Source organism: Sturnus vulgaris, chromosome 8, assembly GCF_052056855.1.
Source record: "Sturnus vulgaris isolate bStuVul1 chromosome 8, bStuVul1.hap1, whole genome shotgun sequence".
NCBI classification, from domain to species: Eukaryota; Metazoa; Chordata; class Aves; order Passeriformes; family Sturnidae; genus Sturnus; species Sturnus vulgaris.
This window is the reverse complement of record NC_142250.1, coordinates 37,006,792-37,029,291: the sequence shown is the minus strand read 5'-3', so window position 1 is coordinate 37,029,291 and position 22,500 is coordinate 37,006,792. Positions and strand designations below refer to the sequence as shown.

The window sequence follows — 22,500 nt, the reverse complement described above, 5'->3', positions numbered from 1 at the left end:
CACCTTGCAGACAGAACTGCTCTCCCTCATGGCCCTGTGTGACAGCAGGTCACCAAATGCCAACAGCTGACCCAAAATTCAGAAATTCCAGGTGGTGCACACTGAATGAGCCCCCTGGTCCCACCTCTACTCTCTTTTTTAGCTCCCCTTTCTGGGAGTTCTTGTTTTTGCCAGCCCTGGGAAGGTCACTCCTCTCCAATAACAAAAATTAACCTGAATTTACCTCAATCTGCATTGTTGGAACTCAATAGGAAAGGAACTCACAGGTTGCAGCTCTTCTGACTCGTCCTGTTAATGAGACCCCCAAACCTGCCCAAATAAGTTCCTAATTAAATCAGAGGAGATTTCCTGATTACACTGATGGGAGGAGGGCAGAGCTAGACTGGAACGAGCAGGGAGGTTCTGCAGAAAACTCCCCAGATTTATGGATATGCTGCAGGTGTCATTCCAATATTAATGAATCCAAAATACAAGGTGCAGATAAATGCTCACACACCTTGATGAAGTAGAATTTCCAACTCATCCCTATAAATTAGGCTCAAACAACATCAAACTCACCATCAAATTAAGCTTAAACTAACATCAAAAATTTCCAACTCATCAGGACCTTTGGTTTGATCATCAGCTAGGATCATCAACTAAAGCTGGGAGTACAAAACTGGGCAGCAAAATTGAGCACAAATTGGGCAAATTTGGAGAAATAAAGTGATGAACCTTAACAAGAACCTCAAATCCCACCTCAGGACACAAAATCCAGAACCACCACGAAGGAAGTGTGAGACACGGGCTTTAAAATTCAAAAATTCAAAATTCAAAAAAAGATGAGTCCTACAAGGTTATTGATCATCATTGCAGGGCTCCAACACTCTCCCAGCATGGAATGGGATGGAAAGGAAAGGAAAGGAAAGGAAAGGAAAGGAAAGGAAAGGAAAGGAAAGGAAAGGAAAGGAAAGGAAAGGAAAGGAAAGGAAAGGAAAGGAAAGGAAAGGAAAGGAAAGGAAAGGAAAGGAAAGGAAAGGAAAGGAAAGGAAAGGAAAGGAAAGGAAAGGAAAGGAAAGGAAAGGAAAGGAAAGGAAAGGAAAGGAAAGGAAAGGAAAGGAAAGGAAAGGAAAGGAAAGGAAAGGAGGTTGAAGAGGGATTTTGGACAAGGAGTGAAGTGCCAGGACACAGGGAATGGTTCCCCACTGCTTGAGGGCAGGGCTGGATGGGATATTGAGAATAAATTGTTCCCTGTGAGGGTGGGGAGAGGATGGGATGGAATTCCCAGGTTTGCTGTGGCTGCCCCTGGATCCCTGGCAGTGCCCAAGGCCAGGTTGGACATTGGGCTTGGAGCTCCTGGGACAGTGGGAGGTGTCCCTGCCATGGACAGGGTGGGTGGATGGGCTTCAAGGTCCCTTCCAAACCAAACCATTCTGGGATTCTATGGAAGGGGAATAAATCCACTAATTTTGACATCAGCTTGTGTAAAACTGATTTTGCAAACTGGAATTAGTTTTATCACCTTACCAGAACGGGGATATTTCTTCTTCCACACTGAAACATCGTGAGCTACATGTTAGGAATGTTACATAGATTTGGAACTACAGGATCTTTAAATTCCCTTCCAATCCAAGACATTCAGCCAGAAGGAATCCCTTGCATCCCCCAAGTACCTCCACAAACCTATTTTATATCCACTCAGGGAACAGGGCAACACCAAGCCAGGTTATTTGGGAGAATGGAAACATTAATTCTCTGCAGACCTTTGACCACACTGGGTCACCACTGGATTACTCAGCACAGGGATCCTGATGTTCTCCTCCAGCAGAGGAGGTTGGGAGGCTCCAGCATCTCCCCTCTATTCTTCCCTGCTTCCCACAGAACTGGTTTTTCTCTGTAATTCCACTTAGAGTCACACTGATGAGGTGTTTTTACCGTTTCATTTTTCCAATCCCAAAGGACTCTGGATCAAGAAATCTGCACCCTCGGTTGCTTTGTGAAGATCCTTGTTGCCAAAGATAACCTGGCCTAGAAAATTAATATATGAAACATGCAATGCAAATGTGCTCCACTCTGTGAACAAAGTGCAAGATCCTCGCTGGGCTAAAAAAGGAACAGCAAATTCTTCAGCTTTCCTTTCTTACAAAGTTCCTTTGTAAATGTGCACGTTAAAAATAATACTCATTAAAGTGCTTAAATGCAATAAAATGGAACCATTTCCTCACTGCATATAAATGAAGTCAGTATCAAGGTACTGATTTTTAAAAATTTGTATTAATTTATTATTGAGTTATAAATACCTAATGGATGGAGCTAAGATGTACACAGCACTTTCCAAACACTGATTCACAACATCCTTCCAGGAACGCTGCAGCAGCAGCAGCAAATAATTCCCAGAATCTTCTCGCTTCAAAGTTAAGGTGTGTTTTTGCTTTTTCTTGCTTTTTCCTTTTTAAGCAGCCAACAAAACAACTGGGAAGAGGTGAAGTGTGATCCCATGAAGTCACTCAGCCTCTGACTGATCCTGGTGCCATCACACAGCACAGCTTAAATGAACTGCAACTGGAATTCCCGAGATCCAAATTATTTAAACAGACATCCTGGAAGCAAACAGAGGAGCAGTCCTAGCAGTGACCCCTGATGGGATTTCAGACATTCAAGGTTGCTCAATTAACAGGCAGCCCTAAAATCAGTGTCTTGCTGGAGGAAGTTCTCACAGGTAACTTGCCAAGAGAGGAGGAGTCTGTGAAGGCACAGGCAGAAATTTGGGTTATTTGGGGAGTGAGGAGCAGTTGGGGTTGGGGAAACATCCCAGTCCTGCACCTCTTAAAGAAAGATTTGATTTTCCAAAGCGTCTAAAGAATATTGCAGGGCTTTTCCTCAGTTGATAAGGCTCACAACCACACATTTACCTGATGTAACAGCCCCCCTGTTTTACATAAACCTGCAGCATCAGGAAAATCCTCCTCACGCTTCGCAACCGCCACAAAAAAACGAGGCTGCTCTTCATCCCGTGCTCTCCTGCCAAACCCAATGAAGTCAGCACAGGCACAACGTGTTTATACAACATTAAGGGTTCACGTTAAGCTGAAAGCAAGGAGGAAATTTGACTTTCAGATTGACAAATGAAGAGGGCTCGTGTATTCTGGAGCCTGCAACAAAGGAGCCGGTTGTGCTGTCGCCCAGCGCGGGTCCCTAAGAAACCCTCCTCCCTGGAAGGATGGTCAGAGCTAAGGTCACAGCACCCTCCATCTGCATTTCAGATCTTGACTTTTTGTTGGCTTTACTACTTCTTTTGCCATTAAATATGAATGATGTTCCCCGAAACATTTGGAACGTTAATTATGAGGAAATAAACGTAGGAAAACGTCGGGCTCCGGTCATTGTTCACCTACGGAACGACAACCAGGAGCTTCCAGCAAAGTGCTAAAATATAAAAGGGTGATGTTCATTCATGTATTGGTCCAAGCTGCAGCACTATAAAGTACATCAAAAGGTGTTAATGGTTTCAATATTTATCTGCTGCAGGGAAGCACTCTAAAAAGAAGACAGAAAAAAAAAAAATTCTGCTAATGGCTGTGTCTCTCCATTAAAATGAAAAGCTTAATGCATCTTATAATCAGAGGACAATTTGCAAATCATTAAGAGAAATGTAAAATTCCATTAAAATACAAATCAAGAGTCCCTCACTGGACTAATAATCTTTTTGATATTATTTTGCATTTCACTATTTCTGTTCCCAATATCCAGGCACCACAAATGATCAGTTCTTGAACATGCTATTTACCACAGCCTACTTCTTTAACGAGAGACTGAGAGAAGTATAATCTGCTATTCAGAGCAGGTACTAATGAAGAATTCCATATATTCTGAAATTTAATTAAAACCCCAAAGATTTCAAATTAGATGCAATTTGAAATGCCTGGGGCAGAAATACATGCACTTGCGTGGCAAGGGTATCACGCTGAAAGTTGATACCGTAATTGGTCTTGATGTATTTTTGTGTTGCCAGGCTGAAGCACAGAACTCATAACCATATAAAAATTCTCTGTAGATTACCTGCTCATTGAAAATGCCATCACTCAGGTAGTTCTCTACTAAATTACCATGCTACTAAAATGCACAAAGTGATTCGAAGAGAAGAGTGGCACAGCTGGTCGACGCTGCCAATGAGTTATGCATGCGTCGACGCTGCCTTTTTTCTTAGTAAAATATGCTCAGTTGAATATTAAAATATAATTGGCATTCAACCTAAGTAGCTTAAACCATTTTGTTATCTTCTTTTAAACCGATTTGGCTCCTCCACAGTTATTTTCGAGGATGCGATTCACAAACTAATGACACCATCACATTCAGCTAGATTTGTACTATTTTACATTTGTCATAAATAGGGACAATTTCTACAGCCTTCTAGGGATGTCCTTTAATACTGGCTCCTCTTGAACATCAAAGGCCCAATTCATGGGGAAAAAAGAAAGAAAGGGAAAAAAGGAGTATGCCATTTATGTTGTTCTTGCATATTTTATTCCGAGAAGAGCGCGGGATGCAAATTTCTAGTGAGAAGTGTGTTTTTCTCACTAAGTGAGACCTTGTTTCCCCCAGAATAAAATGGTCAGCAACTAAACTGGTCAGGAGATGTGGCAAAACATCTTGGAAATGGGTCAGAAAGGGGCAACCTTAGGTCAAGAAGCAGCAAAATACCTTTACGATAAATTTTTTTTCCCTCAGACGAATTTATTTATGCGCCCCTAATATATAGGCTGTCAGAAATGTCACTATATTGTCATTTCCCGAAAAAAAATTAACAATATTACTTAGAAACAAGGTGCTCACCATAGTAACAGTCCCATTAAGCACATTACCTTTGAAAACCAAACAGGTTAAATGTATATGAGTATTGATGGTATTTCCTATCGATACAGGGTTTTAAGCAAACTCGCCTGAAAGTTCATTAATAAAATGGGGTGTGGGAAGCTGTATTTATAAAATCCTTTCCTTTTATCTTGATTGCATGGCTTTTTATTAAGGAGGGGTGCAAAGGTTACGTGGAGCTGCATGTGTGGCAAGCCAGCCAACAAATCAAAGGAAAAATGAATTAAATTAAACTTATTCCTCACAGGTCTGCAGTGAGAGCAGGTGCTGAGGTCTGGGGCTCTGGGTGAAGATGAGCACACGACTCTGGATAAAAAAGTCATTTTCCTACACTGGTGGGGTTTTTCCACCTTCAATTCTTAGCTTTTAATCTAAATCTCATCTACAAGCAGCAATGTCAAAAGTTACCGGGTTGGTCAAAATGTTTCTTAGATCAGGGTCAACTGATTCCTTTTCTTTCATGGGCAGAAAAGGGATGTGATTTTGAGCAAATTCACTTTATAAAGAAGCCTCACACGCAGGTGGCTTTTAGAGCTGCTGGTTTCAGAGTGATTTTGGTCCAACTGCAGTTCTGTGCAAATATTTACCATGGAACCATGGAATGGTTTGGGTTGGAGGGACCTTAAATCCCACCCAGTGTCACCCCTGCCATGGCAGGGACACCTCCCACTGTCCTAGCTGCTCCAACCTGGCCTTGGACCCTTCCAGGGATCCAGGGGCAGCCACAGCAAATCTGGGAATTCCATCCCATCCCCTCCCCACCCTCACAGGGAAGAATTCCTTCCCATCACCAAAACACAAACTCTTTCTTTCTAAACAAAAGTTTGGAATAATTTCAAAATCCACACATCTCTACAGCTGTTTCAGGGTCTCAAATTCTCTGAGAACAAATAAAAATATTGCCATTGCACAGGTGAACACTGGCTGTGCACCCACTTTTACCTAAAAAAACCCTTATTTATAAAATGCTCCTTTATTCTAATTAGAGCCTACCCGTAATCACATTAAGAACACTGCCATGAAAGGATTGTCCTACTGGAAATACAATTAAGTTTTTAAAATAAATGACCCTTTCACTACTTTCCCCATGACAGGACAGGCACACTGGTCACATCAGGGATGGACACCCTGAAAGGCTCCACCAAAACCCCATCAACATCTGCAATCAGTGCTGCCAAAAAGGAAATTTGCACCTAAGAGGGCCTAAATTGTCCTAAATGGCCCACATCTGGCAGGCAATTTACCCTGTGAACTTCAAATAAAGTATTTCATATACACTTAAAAACACATGGGGCTTCCACTGGAAATTATGGGAATTTTGGTCTGAATTCAACAGGAATTGGGTCAGGAATTTTGCAGATATTTCTGTCCAGGATGTATTTATATCGATTCTTTTTTTTTCACTTAGTTTTGCTTTTAAATACATATAGTTGATAGAAAGCAATGGGCCAATTGGGCTGGAAAAAGAATTAGAGATATAAAAGTAACTGGGCTATTTTGGGGTTTTGCTGTTTCCATTTCTGAAGGTTGGAGAGGATTGATTTCTGTTTGCAGAAAATTGTAGGAAAGTATTGGATTGTAAAAATCCATTAAATGTCTCACAAAACAGTGACTTTCTGCTTATCAAAACTCCTCTCACATGAAATGGTAATAAAAGAAGATGCCAGTCTCTGGAATTTGAATTTTGAGTTGGCAGACAGAAATAGGAAAGCTTGTCAGCTCTCTGCACTTGAATCTGCCATGTCCAGATATGTGAAGTAGGAACGTTCCCGAGCAGATTATTTCATATTTAACACTTTCTAAAAGCCTCAATAGAAATGTATTTGCATGTCTGATGAAGCTGCAGGGTTGAGAAAGCGAAAATCAGAAACATATCTCAACTTTTTTTTTTTCCTTTAATGAATTGAACCTCTAGTACCAAATCGAGAGAATTTCACAAATTGCGGCAAAAATCAGTGGTAAAAATGACATTTTGTATTTGCTGAGGAAAGGGCAAGTCCTGCTTCCTCCTCAGCAAGTGAACAGAGTAGCTCAAGAATGCAAAATATAAATGCAGAATGCCATGATTTGGGTTGGAAGGGAGCTCAAAGCTCATCCAGTCCCACCCAGGGACACCTCCCACTGTCCCAGGAGCTCCAACCCCAATGTCCAACCTGGCCTTGGGCACTGCCAGGGATCCAGGGGCAGCCACAGCAAACCTGGGAATTCCATCCCATCCTCACAGGGAACAATTCCTGCCCAATCTCCCATCTATCCACATTTCTGGCAGTTTCTATAAACTGGTGGATTCTCACTTTCCTAGATAAATTAATTGAATTTTCTATTTTTACTGGAAATAAGGGAACCATAAAGAGATGATACCAGGACTCCTGCTCTCCCTGTTGGCTGATTTTGCTGCTTTTCCTATTAAGGGTGGTTATACTTTACCAATAAATATTTATCTAAGTCTTATCTATATCTAATCTATATCTCTAAGATAAAGGAAGGAAATCCCAGGGACTGCTCCTTGAAGCAAAATCTGATCATAAATCTCAACTCAATGACACCTGAACAAAAAACTCACCACAGGACTGACTAAATACATTGAACCTGAACATGTGCGTGCTTGAAATACGAAAATTTGTATTTAAAAAAAGTTGCAGACAGTTTATCCACAAACTGGAAGCTGAAGCTTCAAACCTTCCAGCTTCACTTGACAATATCTCAACCAAGTCAATGGTTCTTGCAGTTTTTTTTCACTGTAATTTAAAGGAAGGGAAAATTCATTTTAGTAATGGAAATGTTTTTCTTATTGAAACAATTTTTATATATTGAAAAAGGCTATGGATAATTGTGAGTGGGAAAAATTTACTCTCAGGATACCCTCATTAGAGTGAGCAACACAGCCACTGAAATCCCCTTTAAATGTAAGCATCAGGGGATGTTGAATTTGTCATCTCAGAAGTAGACAAATTAACAGCCCCACAATCTTGTGATTTAAATATCCCAACCACAAAAAGAATAAAAAAATACTCAGGCCTTTGCTGAGTCACAGTCAGAAAACACAGAAAAAATTATTTTTCTTTCTTAATTTGCTGTAAGCTGGGATTTTTTTATAGCTTAGAAAGTGCAAAATGAGTAAAAGAGAGGTGCTAGTGCTGCTCCTGGATGGGTGCAGAGTTCTCAGGATTTGTTCTGGAAGGGATTTCTCCATGGAGCTCCCCCAGCCCCAGGGAGGAGGATGAGCCCAGGGATGGCTCTGACCCCATGGAGGTGACACAGAAACTGAGGAGTTTCAGCTGTTCAGGAAATCACAGGGTAATTATTGATCACAGGCCTGGCTCCGTCACCTCAGTGGGAGAATGGAGCTGCTCCCAGCTCCTTTGAAGGCTCCCATTAGGAATGAGGTGTTCATCAATATCCCCTCTTGGATGAATAACGTACATCACACACAGGGAATTGCAGAGCAGAGCTCTCCTTCCTCCCTGCTCTCCATCCTCAGCTGCTGCTCCTGCATCTTTCTGCACACCTGGGCTCTGCCCTTGGCTTGGAATGGGACAGGATCATGGAATGGTTTGGGTTGGAAGGGACCTTAAAGTCCATCATGTTCCTGTCCACGGCAGGGACACCTCCCACTGTCCCAGGAGCTCCAACCCCAATGTCCAACCTGGCCTTGGGCACTGCCAGGGATCCAGGGGCAGCCACAGCAAATCTGGGAATTCCATCCCATCCCATCCCATCCCCTCCCCACCCTCCTAGGGAACAATTCCTGCCCAAAATCCAACGTGAATTGTCCCTCCTGCAGCTTAAAACCATTAATGCCCCTAATGCCACTTCCAGACCTCTGAGCCCTGACCCAGGAATTCACAGCTCATGTGAAGGGACAGGAGGACTGGGCTGGACTGAGAGCAAAGCTCAGCTTTGCTCCAGGCCTGCACCCTCAGGACAAGGAGTGGATAGAGGAATTCCACCCTCAGGAATCTACAGGATTCACGCAGAGAGGACAGCACAGCAGGCAAGGAGCAGAACCCCGGGGCTGCTGCTCGTCACAGGGCGAAGGAAAACTCTGCTGTGTGTCCAATTTCCTCTGCTCCTGTGCTCTAATGAGCCATCTGGTCTGCAAACACACAGCCACAGCCACAGCCACAGCCACAGCCACAGCCAGCCCTGTGCCACTCGGGGCTGTGTCCTGTGCCACGCTGCCACAGCAGCACAAAGGGAGGGCAGGAAATTCAGCAGTGCCCAAATCAGCATTGCCTTCCCCGTGTCACAGAGCCACACGTCACCCACCCCCAGCCCTCAAAATAACAACAGTCCAATCTGCTTCTTTATATAGAAAGGGAGCTAATGACCAGGATGCATTAAGAGCAATTAATCATTTCCCATTAGGAATGCTCAGGGATTTTTCTGAGATGTTCCACTCAGGAGTGGGAAAACCTGGCTTTGTCTTTATTCAGTGAAATTCCACACTGAATGCTGGCCATGACACAGGTTGTTGAAATGATGTTCCACATTTTCAATTATGTTTAAAAATAAATATACTGGTTGTATATAAACTGGAGAGCCAGTAAGGAGAGAACTCTTGGAGGTGCTGGGAAACCAAACTTTTCCCTTTCCACAACTCCCTGACAGGGAGTCAGGGGGGAAACAAGGGACAGGATTTGGGGAAATGGCCTCACACTGTGCCAGGGACGTTTAGACTGGAGATTAGGCAAAATTTCTTCATGGAAAAGCTGTCCAGTCCTGGCACAGTCTCTCCAGGTCACCATCCCTGGAAATGCTCAAAAACCATGTGGATGTGGCACTTGGGGACATGGATTAGTGGTGAGCATGGTGCTGCTGCTGGGAATGGGTGGCCTGGATGATCTCAAAGGTCTTTTCCAACCCTAATGGTTCTGTGATTCCATGACTCTCCCAAGATTCAGATTCCACCTTTACCAATGCCAAGTTACTAGAGAAATGGTTGATTTTGTATTTTAAGTGCTTTTAAACACATTTCCTCTGTTTTAACTTTTGAAAATTAAAGGAACTTTAGGAAAATTTAAGATATAGGAGAAGCCACTGAAAAAGCAAATACTGAATTTTTATAGAATTTCTTAATAAATATAAAACAGATCATCTCTACTTTCTGAATCTGCAAACTTCTCAGCTTTTGTTATGTCAGAGTTGATTGTCACAGTTTTTCTCTCCATAAGGAACTATGTCTTCAAAGCTGGCACAAAAGCAGCTGCTGAAAACTGACCATGAATTGAGAAGTTTCATCCCAAAAGCACTTTATAGTTTTTTTTTTTTGTTAGATGAGGAACCTTTTTAATGTGGGGTTTTTTTTTTTTTTTTTGGCATAAGTAAAACCCTTCCGGTCCTCAGATGAAGTTAGTGCAGAAAAATAAAATAAAATTGGATATAAGAACTGATTAGGAAGAAATAATGCAACAGTCAGTCCTGACTTCAAAAGCACTTTAGGATGGAACTCAAATCCTCTATCAATACATGGTCACATTTACAGGGAAGGGAGGGAAAGAAGGGCCAAAGGTTTTGATGATCATGGAATCACAGAATTCCAGCTTGCTTTGGGTTGGAGAGAAATTAAAGCTCATCCAATTCCACCCCTGCCATGGGCAGGGACACTTTCCACTGTCCCACATTGCTCATGGCCTCACTTGAAAAGCTGCTGCTGAACAGAAATGTAAAAAATCAGAGTGATGAGAAAAAGCCTTTCTGGCTTTGGATCCTCATGCTCTCACTGATGTTTGCTCTGCGTTTTTAAGTGCCTGGAGAAATGAGCAGGCACTTTCAAATGTAAATGTGTAAAAGTAAATAAATACCAAATTCCTAATTTAGCAAAACTGCAACTCTGATGTGCAGATAAACTGAAGTGCAATCCATCATAATTTGATTTTTACCTCACCTTTCTCCTAAATAACTTTTAAAGCCAGTTCCCTCCAATTTCTGACATCTCTTTCCACATTCCTTCCAATGTCATTTTTTTTTTCTATTTTATGAAAATATTAGTAGTAGAAAGTGACAGAAGAGCAGAAATGCTCTCACATCGTTGTGATTTGAGCCAATTAATTTTTCATTAGTGTTTCCATGACGTGGGTGCCTTCCCCCAATAAAACACACACAAAAACCAGAGCAAACAACAGAGCTGAATCCAAATATTGCCCTGCAGCCCCCAGCCCGTGCTGCAGGTGGTCAGACCCAAACCCCCTGAGGACCAGGGGCAGTGGCACCACCAGTGCCACCCTCACAAGGCCAGGGGTGCTGCAGGGAGCTCAGGTGATGCTCAGAGCCACCAGCCACGTCCCCCCCTGCCACAGCTCCCGGCTGGGTTTTGAGCTTGGATGGTGCTGAAGAACTTTCCTTCCTGTCCTCAAAAATTCAAGGGTGGTGATTGTTTCCTTCAAGAAGCTTCCTGTTAACAAATATCCTTATTTCTCCTCTTTTAAAGGTTCTTCAGTGCCTTGCAGTGTTGTGCCCTAGGGATGGACCAAAGTCTTCTACAAACTCAAACCAGCAGCTAAAACAACATCAGCAGTGCTAACACCAAGGAATTTCATTCACAAAGCTAAAAAGGAATTCAGATGCCCATTCAGGAAAACTAATGAAAAGAAAAAGCATTATTTTAAATGTTTTATAATCCTCTGGTGGATAATCTGGGAGGCAGAATTCCCCTGCTGTTGTTTACAGGTGGCAGCAGCAGTGATATTTCCTACCCAGCTTTGCCCATTCACATCCACCTCAATGCTAAAGTTTCCACAACATGGCACTTCATTTAATCCCAACTAATTAAAAAATTCCTCAGGACTACCCTGGAATTTGAATGTGAAAGATCTGGCACTGGGGAATTTGCATAACATGGGACAGTAAGTGCAGAGATGCTCATGGAAACAGAAGTTGCTGTGCAAAGCTCACAGATCCTGAGATTCCCTTATTCACCAAGAAATGATGGCATTTGGGGCAGGCAAGAAGGCACTGCAAACATCACACTTTGAGGTTTTTATTATTATTATTATTATTTATTATTATTATTATTATTATTATTATTATTATTATTATTATTATTATTATTATTATATATAATGGGACCCATTTAATTTCAGATTTTTCATTTCTGTTATGAGGCCTTCAGCATCACAGCCAATAAATGGGCAATGGTGAGGAGGAACTTTTCTCAGGTGCTGTTTTTATCTGAATTCATAAACAGCACAACTTTGTGGTAACAATTCTCTCTGTTTAAAAAAGATCAGTATGTTATCTATGATAACTTTGAGGAATAAAACCACAGCAACCTTGCACAACCTACCCCTGACTGCTTCCCTGGCACTTTTCTCCTGACAGGGACACAGAACCACAGAATCAGGGAATCACTGAGGTTGGAAAATCCCTCTGAGCCATCAATTCCTACCAGCACTGCCAAGGCCACCCATGTCCCCAAGTGCCCCATCCAAAGGCTTTTAAAAGCCCCCAGGGATGGGGACTCCAGCACTGCCCAGGGCAGCTGGAGCCCTTTCCAGGAAGGAATTCTCCCAAATCTCCACCCCAAAGCTCTGCTGATGCAATGTGAGGCCATTCCCACTTTTCCCATCCCTGTTCCCTGGCAGCAGATCCAGACCCTCCCTGGCTGCCCCCTCCTGCCAGGCAGTTGTAGAGAGCGATGTCAAAGCCTCAAACCCCCCCCTTCTTGGTGGCCAAAAGCTCCTTTCAGTAGCCACCACCTCACCGAGCAGCTCACAAGCCTTCAGGTGTTGCTCACACCCCACCCTTTCAGCACCTGAACCGCATCATTTCACGGAGCAAGGATGAAGGGAGTGCCGGTGGCAGGGGGCAGGAGGGTGGCACTGACCTCTCTGGAGCAGGGGGTGGTGGAAGGCTGGCACGGGCAGGCTCGCTGTGGTGGCTGGCTCACAGAAGTAGGCTCGGAGCCAGGCTGTGCATTGCTGCAGGGGCTCGGGCATCTCCTCTGCCCCCTCGCACACCTCGCAGCTCACCGAGGACTCCGCCCTGCTGAGACACGCAGAAATGCCAAATTACAGCGGTAAAAACAACAAAAGCAGGCTGGACATGGCTCTGAACAACCCTTGAGTGGAACCACACAGTCCTGAAGGTCCCTTCTAACAAAACAGCTCTGTGGTGCTGTGATAAAACCGAGCTTTCACACTCTCTGTATCAGCAAAACAAAAACCTCAAAACATTTAATCTGGAGTTAGATTTTTTTTTTCTTCTCAGAGAAAAGTGAAGGGATTCCTCACAGCAATACCAAAAACTCACTCTCGTCACCTCTACAAATGCAAAGGTGGCTCAGGGTTATAAACACCTGTAAGAAAATCCAGGGAAGATCGGTAGGAGGAAAAAGCCACGTGGGAAATGTCAGGGAGCAGGAACCCCACCCGAGCCCACGGTGGATGACACATCCCTGTGCATCCTTGGATGGAGGGGAGGCTCCTCCTCTGTGTCCCCCGGGGGTGCTGTCCCTTGTCCCCAAGGAATCCCTGGGGAAGGAGGGAAGGGAAGGAAGCAGCTCCTGCTGCTCCACGCCTTCCCCGGCCCTGGCAGGTCTCTGCTTCCCTCCCCTGATTGAATTGGAAGGAAGCAATTGAGAATTCATTTGATTTTCAATGGCAGCTCGTGCTTGCAGGGGCTGAGGAGCAAAGTGAGCGACCAGAAAGCACCTGTAAATAAAAATGTGCTGCTTCCCTTGCTCCTTTTTCTTTCTTTCTTTTCCTCTGGAAGAGCAACATGTGGATAAGAGCGATGAAGAAGGGAACTGGGACCTGCACATATCCAGGTGTGTTTTCCAAGCTGGATGTTTTCAGGGTGCAGAGAAGTGCTGGGAAAGGGGTGGTGGTGCCCCCTGCCAGCAATCTTCTCATACCCAGAACCCTCACCACCACTGAGGGGCCATTCCCTGATTCTTGCAGCTTTTTCTCCCAGCTGGAAATAAAGCCAGAGGCAGAAGTTCCTCAATGCCAGACCTCAACTGCAGAGTCTTCTGGTGAGAGGTTGGTGATGCCCAGAGGAGCTGGAACAGAGGCTACACAGAGTTAAGGGGAATAAAATGGATATTTATTGAGAGCCCTTCAAAAGCCACACCCTGGCAGTGCCAGTGCCACAGTCATGGCCTTGCCCAGGTGGCTCCAAGATGGAAACAAAAGAGAGCTTGGTCACGAGATCTCACATTTTTATAAATTTTAGTCCATTTGCATGCAGGAGTCAACTGTCCAATTAATATACTTAAATAATGAAGTTTCATCCTCCTTGCTTGCTTGCTTGCTTGCCTGCTCTCCTCTTTCCACGTTGTTTGTACTTAGGGACTGAAGTTTGAAGAAATTGTCCTTGAGTTCTTAACTGGACTAGTTACTGTTACTACAACTGTTTTGTCTTCACCACCCAAGCGGAACAGAAAAACTTAAGGCAGCACTGGATGTGCCCCAAAGCAAGAAAATTAAGAGAAAACTGTGGCAATGTCAAAACACGTGTGAGCCTGAGACAAGGGAAGGGAAAAGCAGAGTGATTGTGCAGCCAGGTACGGGGACAGAACAAACCAACCCCAATTCCTGAGCGTGCTGCAGGAGGGGAAAGGATTTCCTGAGACTCCTCTGAGCAAAAAGCCAAAGCAAATGAAGCCAGTGATGTTTCAGGAACAGCATCAAAGAGTCTGGCTCTGCTGTGGCCACGAGGCAGCTCTGCAGTCACACCCAGATCTCCAGAGCTTGATCCAGCCCAGCATGGAGCTGGGACACGGGATAATCACAGAGCCCCCGGCTGGGATCAGGGATGTGCCAGGGGCTGGGGCACAGCCACCCTCCAAAGCACAGCCCTCGCTTGCCTGGTGCCTGATCAAACAGCTCTGCCATTCCCCCAGCCCCAGCTCAGCTTCTGATTAATTGTGAACCACTGAAGGCCACGTAATTAGTGCTGGGAAAGTGGAGGGACAATTAAAACACTCCAGCAGCTGCACAGGAGTCCATGACTTGGAGCAGAGGCAAAACAAATCTGCAGAATCAGCTTTGGATCCAGTTTGGTGGGAGTTAAGTGCAATTTTATTTCTCTTTCCATTTATTTATCAAATTGATGCTTTGGATTTTCCTTTATGTATGTAAAGTAGGATCAAATTGCTTTTTAAAACTGGTGTCTACCTTATGCTGCTTTTCTGATTAATAATATCTTTGCTAAAAGAAAAAGTATGAGAATCCAGGCACAAACTTTTGTACATGAATCCCCAAGTCATGGACTTCAAACCAAGCTCTCAACACCACGGATAATCTGTTATTTTACACAGGTATAACACAGCTGAATATTGCACTGTGTTAGTGTGATTTGTTAGAGCTACAACAAAATAATATGAGAGAATATAATGACAATAACTCCTCTGAAACCTGGAGAGAAGTGGGGAGACTTTTCTGCTCCATTTATCCAGAAGAGCACGAGGAGCACTCAAAGCCACGGGCTCCTTATGTTTTTCACATCATCCTGTTTCCCATTCATGGGAGTCTGGAAGTCATTTGGGCTGTAATGTCACCAATAAAACAGAAAAACTCCATCTCCTCATGGCTCCAGGAGCAGCAGCTCCAGGCTCTGCCTCCAACTGCAGCCAGGGCCCAGCCCAAGGGCACCCAAGCACCATCAGTGACCCCAAAACAAGTGGGGAGCAGCCAGGGAGACTCTGGGAGCAGCTCCCAGAGCCTAAGGGGGCTCCAGGAGAGCTGGAGAGGGACTGGGGACAAGGGATGGAGGGACAGGACACAGGGAATGGCTTCAAACAGACAAAAGGCAGGGCTGGATGGGATTTTGGGCAGGAATTGTTCCCTGGGACAGAATTCCCAGATTTGCTGTGGCTGCCCCTGGATCCCTGGCAGTGCCCAAGGCCAGGTTGGACATTGGGGTTGGAGCACCTGGGACAGTGGGAGGTGTCCCTGCCATGGCAGGGGTGGCTCTGGGTGGGATTTAAGGTTCCATTCCAAGCCAAACCATCACAAACACATTCCTCACTTCTCCTCCAGGTGCTCCCTGGCAGGAGTGTTTGGATAGAATTTATTTTTCATTTTCTTTTCAATTGCTGCTTTTAATCACAGTGCCCTGCCACTGCTGAACATCTCCAGATGTTTTTGGTGGGGTCATTCTCCCAGAAATTCAACACCAGAGGCTTTCCCAACACCTGCCACCTCCACCTGGGCCAGGACAGGGAACACCTCACAGGGCAGAAATGAATTTGCTTTCCAGGAATGCACTGACTTCTCTTTTCCTGCAGGATACAAACTCACCGTGCCAACACACACACACCCAGAGCTTCACACTGGCAGGGAGCTGAAAAAAACCTGAAAACCTTCATGTTCATTTTGCTTGGCTAGAGATGGCAACAGCTGTTCCTGGGAATTTGACAGGTTTAATAAAGAAAAAGAAGGCACATAACTCATGCATGGGTGTCTTCTGCTGGCCCTCCTCTCCTCCCTGCCCTTCCCTCTTCCCCTTTCCCTTTCCAAACTTGCACAGCAGAACTTCCACAAACTCCCTGAGCATTAAATACCCGAGTGAAAACACCAGCTGCCTTTTAAAGGATTTTCTCAGGCTTCAAAGCCTTAAGTACCTTTCAAAAAGCAGAGTCAAAAGTGGTCTCAAAACATCGGTAAGAAGAGCAGAGGAGTTACATCATGGGAAATTCCCCCCTGGAAGGAAATCCCTCTGCTCAGTGTCCGATTTCTTGGAAGGTTTCTGAGCAGCCAGGCACGAATCTCTGAGCACCTCTGAGTCGAGATGGACAGGAACAAGTTGAAATTTCGAGAAAAACCACATACTTCAGAGTTCTATAACCTACCTGGGCCTGAACTTTAGGAATGAAAAAGAAAAAAAAAGGGCTTTTCTGAATGTCCTGCCCTGGGTGACACCCAAGGAAAGGATCACAGTGGCACCAGCAGCACACAGGGTGGTGGCCAAAGTGGCCACTCACTGTTTGACCCATGCAAAGTTTAACTTGTCTCAAATTTGTGATCAACAAGATGCAATTTTATTCTTTGAAAAATCAAAAATCCCCAAACAAAACATGTAAGAAATCTGACTGCTTTGCTTTCACCCTGGAGATTTTTTTCTTTTTCTCTTTTTTTCTTTTTTTTGGTTTTGTTTTGCAATGAGGCTGGAATCGTGAGAAACATTTATTTAAACCACATTAATATTATTTAAATCGTTTCCACTTACATCAGAGTCTGTCACTACATTTGTTTTCATTCCTGAGTTATGCTGGGTGTTGCCTTGCACCCCAAAAAATCCAAAGTGGAGCGTTTTGTATTTTTACCTTGTCAACAAACAATTGCTGCTGTTGGGGTTTAGTGTGCATATTCTATTCTATTCTATTCTATTCTATTCTATTCTATTCTATTCTATTCTATTCATTTTTAATTTATTTTATTTTTTTGACCCAGATTTTTTTTTGTTTGCAGTAACAAACAAAATTAGTGCCCTCTAGTATGTCACCAGTGTCACACATCCTTAACTTTTTGGGGATATTTTGGGTAAATGGATATTCAGCTCCTTATAACCAACATGGCTTTACAGAGGGATGCTTCATTAAAACTACAAACTCCTCAATCAGAAATAAAAGCTGGTTTTAAGCGATTTCAAGACATCTAGAAAGAAATATGTATTTTTTTTCCAGTTGGATGTGTCACAAAGAGCCTTTTTTCAGGCCAGGCACCCACTGCTGTTCCTGCACATCTCCAGCCTGTGGTGGTGATGTGACAGAGCCCAAGATCAACCCCAAAGTGGGAATCCACCACAGGGTGAGGGTTTTCACACACCACACCATTCCTCCTGCAATCCTATATATTCCTCTCCACTGCATTACTATTATTCCTTTGCAGAGCCTGCCCAGGGTTGGGAGCCAGTTGGCTCCTGCATCCTCACAGCTGAGAGATTCTTCTTCCCAAAACTCCATCCCAGCCCTGCTCCTCATGTTTGCAGGGGATGGAAGGAAGGAAAAGCTGCTTTTAACAGAGGGGGAGGAAAGAGAAAAGCAGCAGCAGCAGCAGCAGCACCTGGTTCAGTTTTACAGGCTCCTTCCAAAGGCACTGCCAAGAACTGGGAGTTTCTAAGGCACTTCCAAAATAAACATGTAAGCAGAGGATTGGCTTGGGGATCATCCCAAATAGCTCAGCCATGAGGAAACCCAGAGAAACGCTGGGAGAAGCCATGTCCTGAAGGGGCAGGATGTTCATCCTTTATTTCTGAGCTCTTCACTCTTTATTTTCTGCTTTTTGCCTCAGTCCTTCAGGAGCTTAAGGGAAACAAGGAGGACCTTGGTCTGTGCTGAGAGGAAGGAGTGTAACACAATGACCCTGCTGGCACATTCCCTGGGGACAGCCAGGAGCTTCCTTAGGATAAATAAATGCCATGAGAATGTCACAGCAGCTCCCAGAACAGATTTAGAAAAGAGAGACCTATTTAGAAGATATTTGTGTATTTTAAAGACAATTGATTGGTTGAATGGAACATCCAAACCCCAATTCCACTGCCTGTAGCCACCCACACCTGAGTGTTTTATCCCTGGAGAACATCTCACCTCCCAGTGGTTTCCCTAAGGAGAGTTTAGAAACTGAGCCAGCGAAGAGTTCCCTGTATCTCAATTTTAGAATTTTCAATGTTTTTTTCATTTTTAAGACAGAAATTAAAAAAGCTCCTCCTCAACTAAAAAAAGATCACAACTCCTCCTAGTCTGGAGTCAACAAAGTGCCATTGATACATGTGGACAGACTCAGATTATATTATTAATTCTAATTTTTAATTTTTTTGGTAGTGTTTCATAACTTACAATTTTGTCCTTCTGTAATTTTACTTTATTTTTAATTTTTTGGTGTTTTTTTTTTTTTGGTGATTTTCTTCCCCAGTGGTGGGAAGAGTCTGGTGACTGTTGCTTTGAAGCTCCATGAGTATATTAGTATAGATAATTTTTAATATTTATATAAATTTTCTATATATATGTATATATATGTAAAATAGTTAATAACAGAGCTCCTAAACCAGAGTAAATTTTTTACATTTGCAGAAGTCACTGTTGACTCTAGCCATGAAATACATATGAGGGGACAGAATAATTTTAAAATTACTGGTTTTTAAATGGTTTTTTTTTTGTTTTATCAGCAAATGACTGAAGACAAGTTGCCACATAACTCTCACACATGTGAATTCAGAACAGGAAAAAGTTGCAGCATCTGAAAACTGAAGTCTGTAATTTTCTTACAATTATATAGATCTTATGCTTATCTTACCAAACTAATTTTCTCTTGGAGAAATAGCTGGTGTGTCACCTTTCAAATGGAAGCATCAGTGATGATTAGCACCCCAAAATTAACATTAAAATGAGACTTAGTGAGGCAGCATTATTTGCTCCACAACAACACAGAGTGAGCCGACCTTTTTACTGAAGCCTTCATTTGTGAAATGACCTAAAAATAGATTTTATCCACACCTAGATGTCATTTAATCAGCCTTTCTTTGATAGATGAAGGCTAAAGCCACCCCAAAAGTGCAGCTGAATGATCTGGTCTCTAATGACTCCAAACCGATTACGGGATTGCAGAGCAATCTCGTTAAATTTTATTCCAAAGCTTACTACACTGCTGTTTTCTCTTCTTTTTCTATCAATGAAGCCCAGGAGGTTTAAGGACAATTCATTATGTATGAGACCCAACTTACAGTGCTTGACTGTTGATTAATAGCAAAGTTTGCTGGGTGTACATTTGCAGCATTAGATGCATACAATATGCTAACTTATTCTTCCACCCAAGCTAATTATTTACCAAAATGACTACTTGAGACTACAATTTATTAAATGCATGCATCCAGTCTCGATTTGGCCCCAAAAGACAGCCTGGAATGAAGATCTTTTACTTGATGTGACAACTTCTGGAAACAGTGTTATTAATATTGTAAATGTGGCAAATAAAGAGTTCAAATAGCCCGGTGGCTCTGCTGCATTTCTTCCCCACAAGTGAATCAAGGAACAAAGCTCCTTTTTAGGTTTAAAATTCATGGGGAAGCACATCCTGACATTGTTTAATTTAGCTGCTTATAAATGAAGTGGCTCTATGATGGGAGGGAGAGATTAAAAAAGGGATGAGAGCTGCAATAAACAGCAACAACCCCCAGTTCCTGTCCAACAGCCCCGACACTGCTCCCTTTAAGACCTATTAAGAAAAAACTGATGCATTTAGGGAAGAACATAAGAAGTTAGAGCTGAGTCAGACTTAGTTCCTTGTCATACAACCTGTGCAATGTTTTCCTTATTCTGTTTTTATCTGCTCTGGAGGATGCAAATTCTTACAGATCTGACTGGTGAGAAATTCTGCATCCTCTCTTTAATCCTGGGAAAGAAGAACCTGCACAGAGATTTGGGCATCATATACATGACATAAATTCCAAGCAATAAATAAATATTCCATTAATTACATCATACATTAATAGATTAAACTGTTGATACAATAAGTAATAAATAAACACACCTCTTGAGTAAATACAAATATACCCAAATAGTCTCTTTTTTTTTTTTCCCTGACTTCTGCAATTAATGACATTAAATTTGGGGGCCATGATCCCTGCAAAGCTGCTCCCTGCTAATTCCCTGCTCCTGGTGTGCACCAGCAAACACTTCAAAGGATGGAGTGAGACTCCTGTCTCCACATGCCAAGATAAGGAAAATCAATGTCAATGCCCAAAAGACTCAAGTGATAGCACTGAAGGTCATTAAATGCTACTCACTGCCCTGGACCATTAAAGTTTTGATTGGAATCCTATACAGGGAGACACAGATTTCAAACAAGATCCTGCCCTGGGATGTGGCACTGCGAGAGCACGGCGGTGACTTCCCAGGGAACACCTGAAACACATCCAAGGAAAACAATGCTCTGTGTGTGTGGGCTTGGCTCCCTTTCCCTGAGCATTTATTGTGTTTTCACAGCAGTGAATCCCATCAGCAGCAAAGATCTCTGTTAAAGCAACAGCCAGGTGGAAGGACAACCACAAAGTTCTGTTCTTCAACCACCTCAGTATCCTGTGCATCCCAGTGCCCTTTGCTGTCTGCTCCTTCCCTCAATCCCAGACTGGAAGGGACATTAAACACAACCTTGTTCCACCCCCCTGCCATGTGCAGGGACACCTTCCACTGTCCCAGCCTGGCCTTGGACACAGCCAGGGATCCAGGGGCAGCCACAGCTGCTCTGTGCCAGGGTGTCCCACCCTTCCCAGGAAGAATTTCTTCCCAGTATTCATCTATCCCTGCCCTCTGGCAGTTTGAACCATTCCCCCTTTGCTGTCACTCCTGTGCACAGTCCTCTCTTAGCCCAGCTGTGAAGTTCTGTCCTTTTCCTGTGCTGGCCACCACGGTGTGGACCATCAGCACGGCTCAGTCTGACCTTCCTGCTCTGCTGGAGATCTGCTCCACCTCCACACTGGCCACCCATTCCAGGGCTGCTTTCTTCCTGTCTCCCACCCACAGCTTTTCCAGACTAATTCCTGCTCTCTCCAGATTTCATCCTGCACGTTTCTACCCCGTTTGTGTCAGCAGGAATCAGCCAGGCCAAGACAAGCCCGGCTAGCTCTGGTGCTCATCAGCAGCTGGAGCTGTGTCAGCTCAGAGACCCCACTCCCCTCCATGAATGAAACCCTTCAAAGACCAACAGCTGGGCCCTACTGAGAGAGCACAAATATTCCTAATATCACACTGACCTCTTCACTAATATTTCCTTTTCAAATCAGTAAGTTTGGCAGCAGAACGACCGGAAAATTTGCCGAAAAGATAAAAAAAAAAAAAAAAAAAGCCCAATTTCTGAGCATCTTCTGTGTTGGAAAGGACCACCCTGTTCTAGATTGAGAACAGGGGAGATAGAGCACACCCTGAACCACCAACAACCGAGCAGATGCTTCACATTAAATGTTTTAAAGCAGGAAGCAGAACTGGAGCCAAGCTCCAAGCACAGCACACTCTGCCCGAGATGTTCGGCAACATTAAGCATAGGTGATATCATCAGTTCTAGCTTTAATTAGGTTAAAAGAAAGTCAGTTAATTTTAGCACTTACAAGAAATTGTTACAAAACATTTTTTTCTTATATAAAAGAAGTCTCCCATCAGACCTGGGAGGTCGGTTTTATCACAGGCAATTAACTGTGTTAGGGCTGGCTGCAGGGGACCCTTAAACCACACATTGCATTCCCTGTGCTGTGCTGCTGTCCCTGCTGGTTTTGGGGATTCATCACCATCCCCAACCCTCTGCAGTGCTGGTTTTGGGGATTCACCACATCCCCAACCCTCTGCAGTGCTGGTTTTGGGGATTCATCACCATCCCCAGCCCTCTGCAGTGCTGGTTTTAGGGATTCACCACATCCCCAGCCCTCTGCAATAGCCACAAACCCACCAGCCCTACTCAGCACCTTGCCTCACAGTGATAACCCAATTGCTAACTAGTATCTGAAGTCAAATTTACATTTTTTTCTACATATCTCAGATAGATATAATCCCAATTATGCATGGATTAAAAAAAAAAAAAAAACAACAAAAAAAAAAACCCAAAACCTACCAAGCCTAAAGGAATTAAAAGACACATTACAACTCTCACACTGCAAGACACAGGTCTCTGATCTGGTGCATGGGGACACTGAAGGACAAAAACTTAAGGCTGAATTATT

At 43.6% G+C, this 22,500-nt stretch overlaps 1 protein-coding gene across 3 annotated transcripts in view; it reads right to left on the bottom strand.

The window, feature by feature from the left end:
* The window catches only part of MGMT (O-6-methylguanine-DNA methyltransferase), a 137,541-nt gene that overhangs the window by 17,066 nt on the left and 97,975 nt on the right, over positions 1-22,500 (bottom strand). For 2 of the 3 annotated variants that reach the window (XM_014879613.2, XM_088169465.1), the window contains exon 4: positions 12,677-12,837. In XM_014879613.2, the coding sequence (XP_014735099.1) occupies positions 12,677-12,837 (161 nt within the window). The remainder of the gene's footprint in view (positions 1-12,676; positions 12,838-22,500) is intronic. The other variant, XM_088169466.1, reaches the window with a different exon arrangement.